At 42.4% G+C, this 17,978-nt stretch overlaps 2 protein-coding genes across 2 annotated transcripts; one reads left to right on the top strand and one right to left on the bottom strand.

Moving 5' to 3' along the window:
* The first annotated feature begins 833 nt into the window (after window positions 1-833).
* Window positions 834-5,654, top strand: orai2 (ORAI calcium release-activated calcium modulator 2). Its single transcript, XM_086130542.1, has 3 exons — window positions 834-1,160; window positions 2,649-2,887; window positions 3,054-5,654. Exons 2-3 carry the CDS (start codon window positions 2,654-2,656, stop codon window positions 3,600-3,602), a joined length of 783 nt encoding a protein of 260 aa, XP_085986668.1. The 5' UTR covers window positions 834-1,160; window positions 2,649-2,653; the 3' UTR covers window positions 3,603-5,654.
* A 4,852-nt stretch (window positions 5,655-10,506) lies between these two features.
* Window positions 10,507-17,772, bottom strand: bckdk (branched chain ketoacid dehydrogenase kinase). The gene is made up of 11 exons (XM_086130541.1): window positions 17,249-17,772; window positions 15,717-15,785; window positions 15,533-15,643; window positions 14,726-14,773; window positions 14,222-14,341; window positions 14,025-14,123; window positions 13,671-13,744; window positions 13,283-13,411; window positions 12,797-12,886; window positions 12,564-12,719; window positions 10,507-12,035 (listed from the first exon to the last, which is right to left on the bottom strand). The coding sequence occupies exons 1-11, from the start codon at window positions 17,498-17,500 to the stop codon at window positions 11,891-11,893; spliced, it is 1,293 nt and encodes a 430-aa protein (XP_085986667.1). The 5' UTR covers window positions 17,501-17,772; the 3' UTR covers window positions 10,507-11,890.
* Window positions 17,773-17,978: the final 206 nt, after the last annotated feature.

Genomic DNA, 17,978 nt, shown 5'->3' with positions numbered 1-17,978 from the left:
ATTATTGCCATCCAGCAGAAGCCTCGAGTTTCTGTGCTCGTTTTTAACCCAATGTGTCATTTGTTTAAAATATATATATAAATATTTCAAACGTTTTTTCAGTACATACACGCCAGTGGCAGCTGTCCAACATGCAGTCCATCATTGGAGCAATGCAAACGGGGGATTTTGGGAGGCATCTCTCAGAAAAACATCCAAAGCCATAAATAGAGATTTTTCATAAATAACAGATGGCAGCATTACAGTAGATGCAGCGCTGCAACAGTTACGAGCTAAGCAGTCAAGGGCTGGACAGCATTCCCATATACAGGCAGTCGAGATGATACTGACGAGATTCCAACCTTTGACCGAAACCTAAGATGTTGACAGCTCAGTCTGGATTAAAGTGCAAGGACATGATCCAATATGAATTTACAATGTGATCCAAGTCCAAATCCCCAGCAAAACTGAGTTGGCCTGCTGTTCTCTTTGGCTCAATTATTGTTAAACATTTGAATGAAACGCATTTCTATGTTAAAAACATAAATCACTCCCATAGAAAAATAGTAGTTTGATCTTTTATAGTCTAACACAGGGGTAGCAAACTCCGGTCTCTCAAGAGCCATATCCTGCTTGTTTTAGAGTTCTCCCTATTACACCGCGCGTGATTCAATTGATGATGATCGTTTCAGGCTTCTACATAGCTTGTTGGTGAGCTGATCGTTTGAATCGGGTGAGTTGGAGTAGGGAGGGATCTAAAACAGGCTCTCGTGGAGCCGGAGTGCCCTCCCCGTGGTCCAAAAAGTAATTACCGGAGCATGTGCTTTTATTTTGAAGGTCCGACCAGTCGGAAATCTCGCTTCGACTGCGCTACGATGAAGGCTGAACCAAACCCGTTGTACAAATGGAGTAATTGTAGTCTTTACGTGAGTAATTTGGAAAAATGTGACCTACATACAAAATTTTCCCAGCTCAAAATCAAATAAGACACGATAATGACTCCACTCGAACTGCTCGTCGTGGCGGAAGTAAGGAAATCGTAAAGCAACTCTTAAACGAAACCCGGAAGCTATTACCGCTTCTTACGTTTACACACGGAGGAGTGTGTGTGCGTGTACGCCGTGGAAACAACTCTTGCTTTCCTGCTGTGCCGTTCACCGTAATACCACCTTGACGCCCAGGTGAGTCCAATAAATTCACATTTTACCGTCTAACACTCGTGGAAAGTCGATGAGAATCACGCTAGCTATGTAACTTTGCTAGCTAGCAAAAAGTCTTCGAGAATCTTTCGAGTTGTGATTGTTTTTGAAGCCAAACCCCGGCCGAGAAACTTACAATGCATCGTTTTTTTTCTTCGAAATGTGTCGGAACATGTTAACAATACGTATTAGTAAAAAAAAAAGGCAGACGTTAGCAAAAGTCTGTCAGCGGATCTCACTTTTGACTTGGCAGAGTTGTAAATACTGTATCCGCCTGCCCGCCGGGCTGCTGACAAGTGTACGGAAAGGCTTAAAACCTCCACCTCCTAGGACATTTTTCGGCGAGGACGACTAGTAAACATTCAACAAGCACATCGTATTACTCCCCACGGACTGTTAGTGATTTCATAAAATGACAAATCAATAGTATTTATTCCACTCAACCCTATAGAACGCGGAAGATGTTCGGTGTTATCGTTCTTGACGTTGTGGGTGGGGGGGTGTATATGTAATTTTTTTTAAAGTTAGACTTTAATGTTAGCTGAGCTAGCTTGCATACCGTTATAATTGATTGTTTATTTTATTTGACACATTTTTGCAAGTGTGTTGACAACAGTGGTTTGGGTCGAATTTCCCCCCATTTGAATGAAAAATAAATCCAGGAGATCCTCGGGCTACGACGGGGTAGTTGTGTAACCCGAATTTATGACGTAATAGTAAAGTCATAATTACAGTTAATATTTGTATGGAAAATACTTCTTGGCGGGCGCTAAATAATTGGTTACAGTTCTGTTATATTTAACTCTTAACATTTGCACATACGTTTTGAGAATGGTTGGACTTATTTCCTCAAATTTTTAAATGAGTCATTATTTACCTCCGTTTTTTCCCCCTTACGTCTAAGCGCAGTGTTAATATTCAAGTTGGGCTGAATGTTAACGTGGCTTACTAATGTTAAGACTTTTGAGGAATAAAGCCTCAGTCTTGTCTTTGATCAACACTCATGGCTACTACTATGTGACTACATTTTAATATGTTGTAATGAGCTTAGTATGTATTTGTTTTTTTTTAGGTTGGTATATAAATATTTGAGAACTAAAGTAGTTAATTGCTCCATATTTGTAACCTTGAAACTGTGCCATTGATCAGATTTTTACAGTGGTACCTCTCGGTAGTAGAACTGTTTATTGTATATGTTAAATTGCTCCATGTACAGCACTTTGTATGCAGCGATGGCTGTTTGAAAGTGCTCTATAAATACAGTTGAGTTGAGGAGAACGAAAATGTAAACCTCAAAATTCTTTGGACGTTCAGGGAAACACCACCAGAACAGCTGAACTTTATTTAGTCTTAAATTTGGTGTGAGGCGTGTGCCGACTCGTATGAATGTGATTGGATAATTCTGAATGCAGCCCCCGTCCCCAGTGAAACTCAAATGTGATTCTGTTGTATCAACAATTTCCCAATCAGGCAGTATGAGCAGAGAGCTCAACGTGCCCACGGGCTCGCCGGCCCCGGGCATGTCAGAGCGGGCCCCGGATGGCGGCAGAGGCATGGACTATCGGGACTGGGTGCGGCGCAGCTACCTGGAGCTGGTTAGTTCCAACCACCATTCGGTGCAGGCCCTCTCCTGGAGGAAGCTCTACCTGAGCAGGGCCAAGCTCAAGGCCTCCAGCAGGACCTCAGCGCTGCTGTCTGGCTTCGCAATGGTCAGTCTCCTTCAATTTTATTTCACGCATCCTGTTAATGCCGTTACGCTGATGCTGTGCTACGGTGTTGTGCATCATTGGTTTACATCGAGCTACATTTTGTTGCACACCCACAATGAAAGTGTGTGTGCGTGTGTGTGTGTGTGTGTGTGTGTTGCGGCACAAGGTGGCCATGGTGGAAGTGCAGCTGGAGATGCAGTACAGTTACCCGCGCGTGCTGCTGGTGGCGTTCAGCGTGTGCACCACGGTGCTCGTGGCCGTGCACCTGTTTGCGCTGCTCATCAGCACGTGCATCCTGCCCAATGTGGAGGCGGTAAGCAACATCCACAACCTCAACTCGGTCAGCGAGTCGCCGCACGAGCGCATGCACTACTACATCGAGCTGGCATGGGGCTTCTCCACCGCGCTGGGCATTCTGCTCTTCTTGGCCGAGGTGGTGCTACTCTGCTGGATCAAGTTCCTGCCCATGGACTCAGGAGGTGGCGCCGCGGCGGCGACGATGACGGCGCCGGTCGCGCAAGACAGCGGCTGGCTGGCGGCGCTGGCGTCCACCATCATCATGGTGCCCGTGGGCGTCATTTTTGTGGTGTTCACCGTCCACTTCTACCGTTCTCTGGTGCGCCACAAGACGGAGCGCCACCACCAGGAGATCGAGGAGCTACACAAGATCAAGGTGCAGCTGGACGGCCACGAGAGGGCGCTGCAGGTAGTGTGATGGACCATTGATAAACATCTTTCACCAGCTTCCCTCTAGGTCACTTTTATTTATTCAAAAACGTCAAATTACTGTATGCTTCTGTGCGCTTTTTTTCTCTCCAAAGTGTCCATTTTGTGCTTTCGGCCATTTGTGCATTTATTCAGTATCCTTGATGTCCATCTACGATGTCGGGGACGGGGGATATGAAATTGACCAGATTTGGACACGGGGATTGATATCAAATAAATGCTCAAGTGGCATTCCTTCTTCAGGTCCATGTACTGGTATACTCAAAAATCACAGCAGGAGTAATAACATGTACATTTCTGCCCCCCCCCCCCCCAGAAAGTTTCTAACATGGAAAATTCACAGAATTCTGCAACCCTTCTCAGTCACTACAAGTTCTTCAAACCAATTTACTGTACGATTTTGGTGTTTTTAAGCATGCATTTTTGCACTTTCAATCTATGGAAAGCAGCTTGAGTTCCAGTTCCGTCTTTTGGTCTCTGTCCTCACCCGTAAGACAATTCAGTGCACTTTTGTCTCAACCAGTACATGGACCTTCAGCGCAATATCAAATGAATGAATGAATTATTTAGACTGCGCAGCGAGTCATGTTGAATGTTTTTACAGAAAAGGGCTATGGCGTTCTTTATGCCATGTTGTTGTTGTTACTACGCTGCGGCTCATCCGCTCAGCCTTTTGTCGCCGTCCAATGAAAAACACAAATGTCCATTTGGTGATTTTCACTCGTGTGTGTGGTGTCCTTTTGTCGGTGAGCCTGCCTGATGTCAACGGTGCAACTGTCATAAATGGTCCCAACTTGATACAGATGTGACTAGCGCGTGTTTGAAAATGTCTTCTCGAACCTGTTCCTCAAAAAAAAAAAATCGGGGGGGGGGGGGGGTGGTGAGCCAAACTGTTGGAGGCTCAAGTCTTTGCATTAATTTTCTTTCAGAAACCCAAATGTTAAAAAGATTTTTCTTCATGTTTGAGATTGAAAAATGGATCGGTGCTTTTCAGTGGACGGTGTGTTTTGTTGTATGCACTCAGAGGTCATGGCATTCGGAACACCACTTCCACCAACATGAATGGTCGCAGTTAAACGGTGGTTTTTCCCACACATCTTGAAAACTGTTGATGTACATACATCAATTACTTGAAAATGGTTGCCCAAGTGCCAATCAAAACACCATGGCTGGATCTGATTAAATTATGCTGGTGTTCCCAATGAAATGGTCTGTGTGTGGATATAGAAATGTTACATTTTTTGTCTGTATTATTTGCGTCTAAATGCTACCAAAGCCAAACCAGGTCATTGTCACCACTGAATGTGATGTCTACATTGCTTGGGTGATGATTTAACTGTCAGTCTTAAGCCAATTTTGGTAAAGTATACTGTTTTTACTTAAGCCCCGCACCCTTTTTTCACCATTGCCTTTGTTGTTGAAAAATCTCACGCCTTCTTAAGCTCCTTTAAATGGGGAAAAACTCTTCAGTTTGTTTGCATGGAGAGCTCAAAACCAAAAGGTTTCAGACACCAGTTGAAGGAAGACGTGCTAACTTTCTTGCAAGCCGTAAAGCCTCTTTGGCCAGTGAAAAAGAGAGCTTGTTAAAATGTCAGCTTCTTTATCTTGCTTTGCTTAATCTGCTCAATAGAGGTGGCCAATGACAGGGATAAAAACGACCAGGGTTCTTGTCGGGTGACACACTAGCATCCCTCGCCCTTGAGGTGGGGAGTGGTACTGCAAGTTAGCTCGCTATCTTTTGAGTCTCCGAAATGCACCTTTGAATTATGAACATGTTACTGTGATCAACTCTTTGTGCTGTTTACACGAGCGCTATTGTTAAAAAGGTTCAACGAGCAAACCACAGACCTCCCTCCAGTGTCTGAATGCAAGTTTTGCTCATTAAGTCATTTTACCGACTTTGTTACACATTCCGTACGACTCATCCGCTCAACATGTTCACGTCTCTTTTACCAAGATGTTACTGAATTAAGCGCCCTTATTCTCACCATTGTTCTGCCCCTTTTGTTCTCGCGTGCAATTAAAAATTTGGCAAATGTTTCATATTGACTTGGTCTAACGCCGCATGGGTTGAAAACATCCATGCTAATATTGAACACAGCTTCATTAAACATCAGTTTTCCCTCTCCCTTTAACTCTCGTAAAACATATTTCACAACTTTCAACGGTGGCAAAACGTGGTTGACACGTCATGATCTATGGGTCATAACTGGAATAGGATGCCGGATACCACTTGGCGGACAATGATGATGCTGAAATAAAACAAAATTAATGACAATGAGTTTTCCCCCCCAAAAAATGGTCATGTATTGGAAGGGTTTTTTTGCCGAAAAAAAACGACCATGTATAGAAAGGTGTTTTTTGCCAAAAAATACAACCATGTATAGTAAGGCGTTTTTAGCCCGAAAAAAAACGACCTTCTATAGTAAGGCGATTTGGCCGGAAAAATAATGACCATGTATAGGAAGGCGTTTTTGGCTGGAAAAAACGGCCATGTATAGTAAGGCGTTTTTGGACGGAAAAAACTACCATGTATACTAAGGCGTTTTTGGCGGGGAAAAAAATGACCATGTATAGTAAGGTGTTTTTGGCGGGGGAAAAAATGACCATGTATAGAAAGGCGTTTTTGGCCGAAAAAAAACGACCATGTGTAAAGTAAGATGTTTTTGACCGAAAAAAACGACCATGTATAGGAAGGCGTTTTTTGACGAAAAAAATGACATAGTATAGTAAGGCGTTTTTAGCTTAAAAAAACGACATAGTATAGTAAGGCGTTTTTAGCCCGAAAAAAACGACATAGTATATATAGTAAGGCGTTTTTAGCTAAAAAAAAACGACATAGTTTCGTAAGGCGTTTTTAGCCCGAAAAAAACGACATAGTATATATAGTAAGGCGTTTTTAGGCCGAAAAAAACGACATAGTATAGTAAGGCGTTTTTAGCTAAAAAAAAAACGACATAGTATAGTAAGGCGTTTTTAGGGCGAAAGAAACGACATAGTATAGTAAGGCGTTTTTAGGCCGAAAAAAACGACATACTATAGTAAGCCGTTTCAGCCCAAAAAAAAACAACATAGTATAGTAAGGCGTTTTTAGCTAAAAAAAAAACGACATAGTATATATAATAAGGCGTTTTTAGGCCGAAAAAAACGACATAGTATAGTAAGGCGTTTTTAGCTAAAAAAAACGACAGTATAGTAAGGCGATAAAAGGGCAAAAAAAACGACATAGTATAGTAAGGCGTTTTTAGCTATAAAAAAAAAACGACAGTATAGTAAGGCATTTTTAGGCCGAAAAAACGGCATCGTATAGTAAGGCGTTTTTAGCTAAAAAAAAACGACATGGTATAGTAAGGCGTTTTTATCCCAAAAAAAACAACATAGTATAGTAAGGCGTTTTTATCCCAAAAAAAACAACATAGTATAGTAAGGCGTTTTTATCCCAAAAAAAACAACATAGTATAGTAAGGCGTTTTTAGCTTAAAAAAAAACGACAGTATAGTAAGGCATTTTTAGGCCGAAAAAAACGTCATCGTATAGTAAGGCGTTTTTAGCTTAAAAAAACGACATAGTATAGTAAGGCGTTTTTAAGCTGAAAAAAACGACATAGTATAGTAAGGCGTTTTTAGCTAAAAAAAACGACAGTATAGTAAGGCATTTTTGGGCCGAAAAAAACCCGCATAGTATAGTACGGCGTTTTTAGCCCGAAAAAAATGACATAGTATAGTAAGGCATTTTTAGGCCGAAAAAAACGACATAGTATAGTAAGGCGTTTTTAGCTAAAAAAAAACGACATAGTATAGTAAGGCGTTTTTAGGCCGAAAAAACGACAGTATAGTAAGGCGTTTTCAGCCCAAAAAAAACAACATAGTATAGTAAGGCGTTTTTAGCCCGAAAAAAACGACAGTATAGTAAGGCGTTTTTAGGCCGAAAAAAACGACATAGTATAGTAAGGCGTTTTTAGCTAAAAAAAAACGACATAGTATAGTAAGGCGTTTTCAGCCCAAAAAAAACATAGTATAGTAAGGCGTTTTTAGCCCGAAAAAAACGACAGTATAGTAAGGCGTTTTTAGGCCGAAAAAAACCACATAGTATATAGTAAGGCGTTTTTAGCCCAAAAAAACCCACATAGTATAGTAAGGCGTTTTTAGCTAAAAAAAACGACAGTATAGTAAGGCGTTTTTAGGGCGAAAAAAATGACATAGTATAGTAAGGCGTTTTTAGCCCAAAAAAAACGACATAGTATATATGGCGTTTTTAGGCCGAAAAAAACGACATAGTATAGTAAGGCGTTTTTAGCCCGAAAAAAATGACATACTATAGTAAGGCGTTTTTAGCTAAAAAAAAACGACATAGTATAGTAAGGCGTTTTCAGCCCAAAAAAAACATAGTATAGTAAGGCGTTTTTAGCCCGAAAAAAACGACAGTATAGTAAGGCGTTTTTAGGCCGAAAAAAACGACATAGTATAGTAAGGCGTTTTCAGCCCAAAAAAAACAACATAGAATAGTAAGGCGTTTTTAGCTAAAACAAACGACATAGTATATAGTAAGGCGTAAGGCGTTTTTAGGGCGAAAAAAATGACATAGTATAGTAAGGCGTTTTTAGCCCGAAAGAAACGACATACTATAGTAAGGCGTTTTTAGCCCGAAAAAAACGACATGCCTGAAAAACTATGTCGTTTTTCGGGCTAAAAACGCCTTACTATACTATGTCGTTTTTCGGGCTAAAAACGCCTTACTATCCTATGTCGTTTTTTTCGGCCTAAAAACGCCTTACTATACTATGTCGTTTTTTTTGGGCTGAAAACGCCTTACTATACTATGTGGTTTTTTTCGGGCTAAAAACGCCTTACTATACTATGTCGTTTTTTTAGCTAAAAACGCCTTACTATACTATGCCGGGTTTTTTCGGCCTAAAAATGCCTTACTATACTGTCGTTTTTTTAGCTAAAAACGCCTTACTATACTATGTCGTTTTTTTAGCTAAAAACGCCTTACTATATACTATGTCGTTTTTTTCGGCCTAAAAACGCCTTACTATACTATGTCGTTTTTTTTAGCTAAAAACGCCTTACTATAGTATGTCGTTTTTTTCGGGCTAAAAACGCCTTACTATACTATGTCATTTTTTTCGCCCTAAAAACGCCTTACTATATACTATGTCGTTTGTTTTAGCTAAAAACGCCTTACTATTCTATGTTGTTTTTTTTGGGCTGAAAACGCCTTACTATACTATGTCGTTTTTTTCGGCCTAAAAACGCCTTACTATACTGTCGTTTTTTTTCGGGCTAAAAACGCCTTACTATACTATGTTTTTTTTGGGCTGAAAACGCCTTACTATACTATGTCGTTTTTTTTTAGCTAAAAACGCCTTACTATAGTATGTCATTTTTTTCGGGCTAAAAACGCCTTACTATACTATGTCGTTTTTTTTAAGCTAAAAACGCCTTACTATACTATGTCGTTTTTTTCGGCCTAAAAACGCCATATATACTATGACGTTTTTTTTGGGCTAAAACGCCTTACTATACTATGTCATTTTTTTCGCCCTAAAAACGCCTTACTATACTGTCGTTTTTTTTAGCTAAAAACGCCTTACTATACTATGTGGTTTTTCTCGGCCTAAAAACGCCTTACTATACTATGTCGTTTTTTTTAGCTAAAAACGCCTTACTATCCTATGTCGTTTTTTCGGGCAAAAAAACCCTTACTATACTATGTCGTTTTTTTCGGGCAAAAAACGCCTTACTATACTATGTCGTTTTTTTTAGCTAAAAACGCCTTACTATACTATGTCGTTTTTTTTAGCTAAAAACGCCTTACTATACTGTCGTTTTTTTTGGCCTAAAAACGCCTTACTATACTATGTCATTTTTTTCGGGCTAAAAACGCCTTATTATACATGGTCGGGTTTTTTTTGCCAAACACGGCTTACTATAAATGGTCGTTTCTTTGGGCTAAAAACGCTTTACTATACATGGTTGTTTTTTTCGGTCAAAAACGGCTTACTATACATGGTCGTTGTTTTCGGTCAAAAACGCCTTACTATACGTTGTTTTTTTTCGGTCAAAAACGCCTTACTTTACATGGTCGTTTTTTTCGGTCAAAAACGCCTTACTATACATTGTCGTTTTTTTCGGTCAAAAACGCCTTACTATACAGGGTCGTTTTGTGAGGGCTAAAAACGCCTTACTATACGTTGTCGGTTTTTTTCGGTCAAAAACGCCTTACTTTACATGGTCGTTTTTTTCGGTCAAAAACGGCTTACTATACATGGTCGTTGTTTTCGGTCAAAAACGCCTTACTTTACATGGTCGTTTTTTTCGGTCAAAAACACCTTACTGTACATGGTTGTTTTTTTCGGTCAAAAAGGCCTTATTATACATGGTCGTTTTGTGGGGGGCTAAAAACGCCTTACTCTACATGGTCGTTTTTTTCGGTCAAAAACATCTTACTTTACATGGTCGTTTTTTTCGGTCAAAAACGGCTTACTATAAATGGTTGTTTTTTTCGGTATAAAACGCCTTACGATACATGTTTGTTTTGTGGGGGGCTAAAAATGCCTTATGATACAGGGTCGGTTTTTTTCGGTCAATAACGCCTTACTATACATGGTCGTTTTTTCAGCTAAAAACGCCTTACTACAATGGTCGTTTTTTCGGCTAAAAACGCCTTTCTATACAATGTCGTTTTTTTTTCGGTCAAAAACTGCTTACTGTAAGGCGTTTTTGGCCGGAAAAAAAACGACCATGGTTTTTGGCCAGGAAAAAAACGGCTATGACATGATCTGGGGGTCATAACTGGAATAGGATGCCGGATACCGATTGGCGGATAATGATGACGCCTATCTAAAATCCAATCCTCTTTCAACAACGTTAATGACAATGAGACACAGGTCCAAACAATGAAAAGTTTTAATGTCGAGAAAAACACCATAGGTCATGAGTCATTCAAATAGTAACTAAAATAGTCATGAATCCTCTTTCTGCTGGCAATGCCTAGTTTTGTTGTCATTGTGAATCCTTAATTATCCATGGGGCACAATGTACTAAAAATGAACAACTAGCACTTAAAACTAAATAAATGGATGCAGTTCAAAACATTTCTTTCAGTCAGCTGGTGTTTCTTTTAACCGACAGATAGCGCACTCGCCTAAGGTTTCAGTTGACTTCTGAGCTATTCATCTCTCGCGTGCATTCTAACTGCGTATTTACACACGATTGTTTGAAACCGTAAAAATTGTCATCCACCAGTTCAAAATCAATGAAAAGCAGTGTTTAGCATAAAAATGTTAATGGAACACGCCCATTTAGCTGCAAAATGTCAAACAACCAGATGCTTAAATCAAGTGAATGTCAAAAATTGTCCACCAGCATCAGAGCACTTCAAAGTCCAGTCGCTGCTAGTCTGGCTGATGGATTCTTGTGTGACAAAAATCATGAAAGAAGCACATTCTTAATTCAAACAAAAAGACAAAAGTCCAAAATACTTGTGCGGTTATGATCCTCTGACATAGCAATAAGTCAAAGTACAGGATGGAAAGCGACAAAGGCAACGAAGAACAAAGTGAGGAACGTCGCATGAAAAAGGCAAAAAGTTGTCCCACCAGCCTAAAAATCTACCAGTCAAAAAAGTTTTTTTTTCTCTTTTTTATGACAACTGACTTAATCCATATTTCTTCCTTCCTGGAGTGTCTTCATTTCCAGTCACTTTTTTTTGTAATAATGGCCATCATGCACAGTTTGTACCGATAAACAAATCCCAAAAAAGGCTACGGCGGGTGGGGAGGAGGCGGGGACATGAGTCAAATCCTCAATTTGTGAGCTAACATAGCTTATAATCCATCTAAGGCAAAAACTACGGACGTGTGGAGCTGCCAATGTGGAGTAAAAATATTTTGACTGGCAAATACTTTCAAAAGTACTCGTATGTTCAAACAAATGTATTTATAGGCTGAATGCTACAAACATAGCACTTGCAAGCATAATGTTGGTCAAATGCTAAAAATACGCGAGCAAAGTCAATATCCCGTGGCATTATGGGAAAATGCTACATTTGTCATATTTAGCCTCATCAAATGTTTTTGCGAGTTCGTTCAAAGGTATTTAAAAAGGTTCACACGTATTCACTAGTATGGGTGTGCTCAACATTATTATATATATATATTTGCTACACATTTGCAGCTCCACGCTTCTGTAAAAAAAAAAAAAGAAACAAAGGTGGCTAAAAACAAAGGAACAAAGAATTGGGGGAGTCGTGAAGGCCGGCGTGGCGGAGAAGTCACACTCGGAAGCTTTCGGCCTTGCCGTCGATGTGGCGCAGACGCAGGTAGACGTCAGTGCCGATGCCCTGCATCGACTGGATGGACAGCGAACCCCCGAGGTACTCAGCGTACGCCCGTGATGTCGGCAGCCCGAAACCGAACCTGAAACCCCCAAAAATAAAATCTATAAAATTTTCGAAAAAAACGACCATGTATAGTAAGGCGTTTTTGGCCGAAAAAAACGACCATGTATAGTAAGGCGTTTTTGGCCGAAAAAAACCCACCATGGATAGTAAGGCGTTTTTAGCTGAAAAAAAAACGACCATGTATAGTAAGGCGTTTTTGGCCCAAAAAAACGACCACGTATAGTAAGGCGTTTTTGGCCTGAAAAAAACGACCATGTCTAGTAAAGCGTTTTTAAAAACACCTGACTATACATAGTCGTTATAGGAAGGCGTTTTTAGCCCCAAAAAAATGACCATGTATATAGTAAGGCATTTTAGCCGAAAAAAAAAGATTATGTATAGTAAGCCGTTTTTTGCTCCCAAAAAAAGATCATGTATAGTCAGCCGTTTTTAAGCGAAAAAAACAACCATGTATTGTAATTCAGACTGAATACAGATGAACTGAATTTTTCAGACTCACAGTGATCCTCCCTGTGGCATTGAGTTTTTCATAACTGGTGCTTACCCGTGCATGGGTCCCGACTGGTTGCCGCTGTTGGTGATGTTGTTGAAGAAGTTGTTCATGCGAGGGTCCTGAGTGCTCTCCTCGGCCGTGCTGAAGTGGTAATCCATCACCTTGTCGATGATCCTGTGCGGGATGCCACCGCCACGGTCCGAAATCCTGCAGACAGAAAAAACAAAAAAAAGTCACATTGTGGAGGGTCTTGGCGGCCCGGCACTCGGCGAGAGGCGACTGACCTGATGACGAAGTCGGTGTCATTGTTGGCGATGGTGACCACCACGTCGGGGACGTTGTAAGGTGTGTCCAAGTGGCTCTCCATGGTGGCCCTGATGACGACGCACAGCACATGTCACGGACCGCCTTAAGATGGACCGAGCGTCATCTGACCGACATTTTTTTTTCCCTTCAAGAAAATAGGATGCTATAGTACTACACTTGTGGAGTGGTCCACTCGCCTGACGTGTGTGGGCAGCGTGGGATCGATTCCCACTCAGTGACAATCTCAATGCTTGCCTTTATGTGCCATTAATTTTCGTCAACAATAAAGACCTTGATGACAAATAAGCATTTTTAAAATTACTTTTCTTAAAAAAAAAAGGGGGAAAAAAGTATTCAGTCGTTAAAAAAAGGTCCTGCTCATGTTTTTTTTTTGGGTGGGAGGCTCACTGACACTGAAAAAGTGGATTCGCTGACCGTTTTATATCATGTGGATGTGCATGTACCTCATGGCGTTCTTGAGCAGCTCGGGCAGGATGTAATCGAGCGGCAGCGGGATGAAGGGGAAGCGCGCCGCCACGTGGCCGTTGATGCGAACTCTGGGAGAGTTGCCGTACTGATGCTCGCACAGACGCCTGCATGCACGCGCACGCACACACACACGCGCGAAGATGAGCAGCTCCTCTCCCCACACACCCACACAAGTGTGCTTGGCTGACACGCGCAAACACACAACCGGGTCAAAGTGATAAGCTGACACAGCAGCAACGCAAAGTGATAACCCCGCAGAAAGTGTATCTTGTGCGCGTGTGTGCCAAACAGCTGCAGGTGAGCCAAAACAAACAAAGTTATCATTTGGAGCCCTCAATCAAACGGAGCTTAATAATCGCTCACCTGGCAAAGTCCACCCACTTCTCGATGATCTTCTTGGGGGACAAACGTCTGCAGATGATGCCCACGAAGTCGGCCTGCAAGCACAACGTGAGCAAGTTGCCATTGCCATTTAGTGGAATGCAATTTTTCAATTAAAAAAGGCTGCAAATCTGGTCATGTTATAGGTTTTTTTTTCAAAATATATATATATATGTATTTATATAATGTGTTGCAATCTTGTTGTCATCTGATTTCTGATTCATTGTCTTTCGTTTGACACAACATTTCCCGAGTAGAATTTGGCGGAGTTGTCGTCGCGAAACTCGCTCGCCGTCACGGGCGGAGGAAGGCGATCGCTGAAACGGGCAGACGTACGTTGTCTTCGTGCAGGGCGAGGTGATGCGTGGCCAACATTCGTATTCCCAGACGGGAGCACAGCGTGGTGTCCAGGAAACTGCGGAGTATAATCTCGTCCTGGAATGACCGAGAAGAAAAGAGGTCTTAAAAATAATCACAATAAAATGAATAACAAACAGCGGTAATCGTAATAGCGAGGCGTTTGTTGGTCTTACTTGAATGTGCTTGCGACATTCCCGGAATCCCTGAGCCAACATGGTAACCACGTCCTTGTGGTCGTCCAGCAGCTGCTGCACCAGCTTGCAGAAGCGAGCTTCCACGTCCTGATCCTTGATCTGCCAACGGCCCCGTCAGCATTTTATTCATTTTATGCAGTTTTTTTTTTTTTGGAAATACATCATGTCATCATTTATCGGAATCGGCATCAGAAAGTGGGAAAAAAATGACACGCCTCAAAGCTAGAATTAAAAGATGACACACCACTTTTCCGGCACGGTTGCGTTGTGGATTTGGCAACTAAGGAATAGAATGCGTCACGGCAGACGCGGACGTCATCCAATAACTTGCATGATTGCGGCAAAAGCGAATCTCCTCTCATAGCTCTGAAGTGGCCCTTTGACAGTAAGCCTATGAGGAACTTGAACTTGGCGTCACCCCCCCCCGTGAGTGTTTACACTGACACAGACTTGTGAGCGGGCGTGTGTGTGCGCTTTACTTACAGGGGGGAAGTCGCTGAGCATGTGGTACGCTCTGATGTAGAGTTCATGCTGGAAGAAGAGAAAGAAGAGTATGAAGAGGCTCCGCGACTGTGAGCAGAAAAGCCCCACGGTGGGCCTTGCACGTGACCAAACGTGACACAAGTTCCTTCCTCTTACACGACAACCCAAATCATACTTGGATAACGAAGTCACGTGTTGACTCAACAAAGTTGGGTTGGTGTGGAGTGAGGCAGCCAAGGAGTGTATTGTGCTATGAGGGAAGGAAGAATGTGGGGGAAAGTTCATCTGGGGTGAAAAAAAGAAAAAAAGAGAAGAGGCAGAGGCCACACGTTGCTGACGAGAGGAAAACATTTTGTTCGCTGAAGGCGTCCCACTTGAAAAGAGAAAGCGACTGGATTCGTACATTGTTTTCACACATGAATCCTCATCAACTCTCCATATGATAGGGGACAACTTCTGAGGAAGGTGCGTTAAAAAAAAAAAAGAAAAAAGCGCAGTAAAGAAGACACGAAACCACAAAGCGAAAAGAGACACACACTTCAGAGCTGTTGACAAAAGTTGGCAACGGATTTGTTTTGCACGGGTTTGTAATTTGAAGTAGCAGATGTGGAAATAGGCGGTGACGTTTCAACGGTGACTAAAGCTGGAGGGTTTAGAGTTGGAGGACAGGGTTAGGGTTTTGCCTTCGGGTTGAGGGTTGTGGGGGTTTAGGGTTAGGGAGTTAGGATCTAGTGTTAGAGTTAGGAGTAAGGGTAAGGTTTCGGGACACTGTCAGGTGTGTGCATGTGTGTGTTTTTGTTCGCCTACCACTTGCAGGATGGTGGGATTGCATCCGATGATGAAGGGCAGGCTGCGGAAGCCCTTGATGCGGTGGGCGATGCGCACGGGGAGCTCCTTGTGCAGGTACTTGGCGCTGCTCTGGGAAAATCAGAAAAAGTTGAAATGGAAGGCCCTGCGCGTGTGTGTTTGTGTGTGCCCTTTGTGTACTTACCAGAATGTGGTGGCCGTCTGGGGATTTGCCCGCATACAGCAAAGTGGCTAAGGTAAGTCGCACCGAGGCCTGGAAGACACATCAACTCAACATCAAAACATGATGACTCAACATAAAAATTAAAAATAACGTGTGACGTCAATTAATCAGACAGAACATTTACGTTGTTGCTATATGCAAAGTGAGCTCCGTAATTGATCCAATATTTCAATGAACACCGTTTATACATTTGGTGACATTTTTCTAATGTAAAATCTGTGCCGTGGCGCAATAAAAGTCGTGAAAACAAAGCCACCCGGGATGCATATGGAGTTGAATAAACTACTATTGCGGTTCTTGGAAAAAAAAAAAAAAGACGCACAAAAAGGCAGCTAGCTGTTGATTTATGCACATCTGGCAGTTCTAGCAACAGCGTGGCATGCATAAAAACGCCCCTTTTTCCTGAAATGCTTTCCCTTTCTGGACTCACGTGCGTCCTCGAGTCCTTGGAAAGTGTACACAAATGAAATGCATATAAAAGTGACAAATTGGAGTCGGACACTCAAGACTTTTTTTTGGGATGAGAAACATTTGATACGTGGACTTTAAAATGACAGTCAGTGAAATATTAAGCTTTATCTGAACATTGGCCATGTTTGTTGCTAAGTAGGGCAAAAAGCACACTGTTGGGACGAAAATTCCTTCTGCTCCCTTCACCTATTCAATGCTTTTTTTTTTAAAGAGGGAGGGGACTCTTGTCCATTATTCCTTGGGGAAAATTAACTATTCGCTGTGTTGTGCTCAAAGCAATAGAAGTCTTACTTTGATGCCATGGAAACCACGTTTTTGCCATTTCACAGCATCTTGGGTCAAAGAACTATGTCGCAGTGAGTTGGGGATAGTGCTGTATTGTGGCATCTATAGGCAACTAAACCTTTTTAGTCTGCGTCAATTACTTTGGGGTTTTCACTTATCCAAATGTTTTGAACGAGACTGCAGCAAGTTATTTTTGATTGGGACAAAAGATGCACATCAAAAACTCCTTGCAAGAGGCACAAATACATCCTGCTGCGTTCAGGGCCTTGCAGCCAAAATCGGTCACTCTGAGAACAACCCACGCTAGTCATCGTTCTGCAAGTGTCCGACCTATTTGACAAGCATACATCCAATAAAAGAAAAAGTATTCCACAAAATCAACTTTAACGAAAGAATTAGACGACAAAGAAAGCACATATCGAACGGGAAAGTCTGTCGTTGGATGTGAAAAGCCGAGCATGTGAGTTGTTAGCCGCGCCGCCGCCAGCATTTCATTGATTGCATCAATGCCATGATCAAGAAAAAGATGACTTTAGTCGGTGATAACAGAAGCGGACGTTCAGAGATGTTGATTATTTTTAAATGTGTTTTAGTCAAGGGTTATATGGCAGCTTGAGGTAAACTACGTAAGAAGGTCATAAAACATGAGTGTCATTGAACGCAGCTGACTTCCAGCTAGCAGTTAGCGTCGCTGCTACCGTGCTTTGCGACGTAAACACACGTAACGCCATGCTCACCTTCTCCGCGGAGATGTCAATGGCCGACTGGTTGTAAAATGACGTCACCGTCTTGGAGCGCTCTCGGGCCAGTTCGGAGAAGCCCTGCAGGGAGGAGGACGTGGACCTCAGGCGGTGGCCGCACGCGTTTGACATCAACGGCGCCGCTAATGGTACTAGTGGTGCTGGTAGTAGTGGTGCCATTGTGGTAGCGGGCGCGAGGAAGAGGCTGCCCAGCCTCGGCCTTGCCCGGCCGGCTGTACCGCTCAACATCTCCGCGGCGAGTCCCAGGCGGCCCTGTTCCCGTTCGGAGAGGTGTATGGGAGGGGGAGTTCGGCCCGGCTTACTACGAGGCCATCAGGGGATCGCGGCAGCCACCGTGCGCAAAGGCACGTACGGGTTGCTTCCAGTACCGAGTGTGTACTGGCGTTAGGAAGCCGAGTACTGGCCTTTAGTACGGTTGAGAAGTGGAGAAGGAGGGATGGTGGGGCAGGATTTACCAGGCGACAGCGGTGCCAATCAGGTCGTTGGGGGCGGGGCTTGAGGCCTCACGCATGCTCAAGCAAACAAAAAGGAAGGAGGTGCTGGCCAACATTTCCCAGCACAGGACTATTTTAACACAGCTGCAGAGATATTACACAGCTATGTATGATATATATCAGATATATATCGTACAAAGAAATGAAAAACTAAGATTAAATTGGACACTGACGTAAACATGAAACAAATAAATATAGTCGTAGATAAAGCA

Source organism: Hippocampus guttulatus, chromosome 15 (assembly GCF_054856545.1).
Source record: "Hippocampus guttulatus isolate MCC_2025c chromosome 15, RoL_Hgut_1.0, whole genome shotgun sequence".
NCBI lineage: Eukaryota > Metazoa > Chordata > Actinopteri > Syngnathiformes > Syngnathidae > Hippocampus > Hippocampus guttulatus.
The sequence above is the reverse complement of the archived record's forward strand: the minus strand, read 5'-3'. Positions and strand labels throughout refer to the sequence as shown.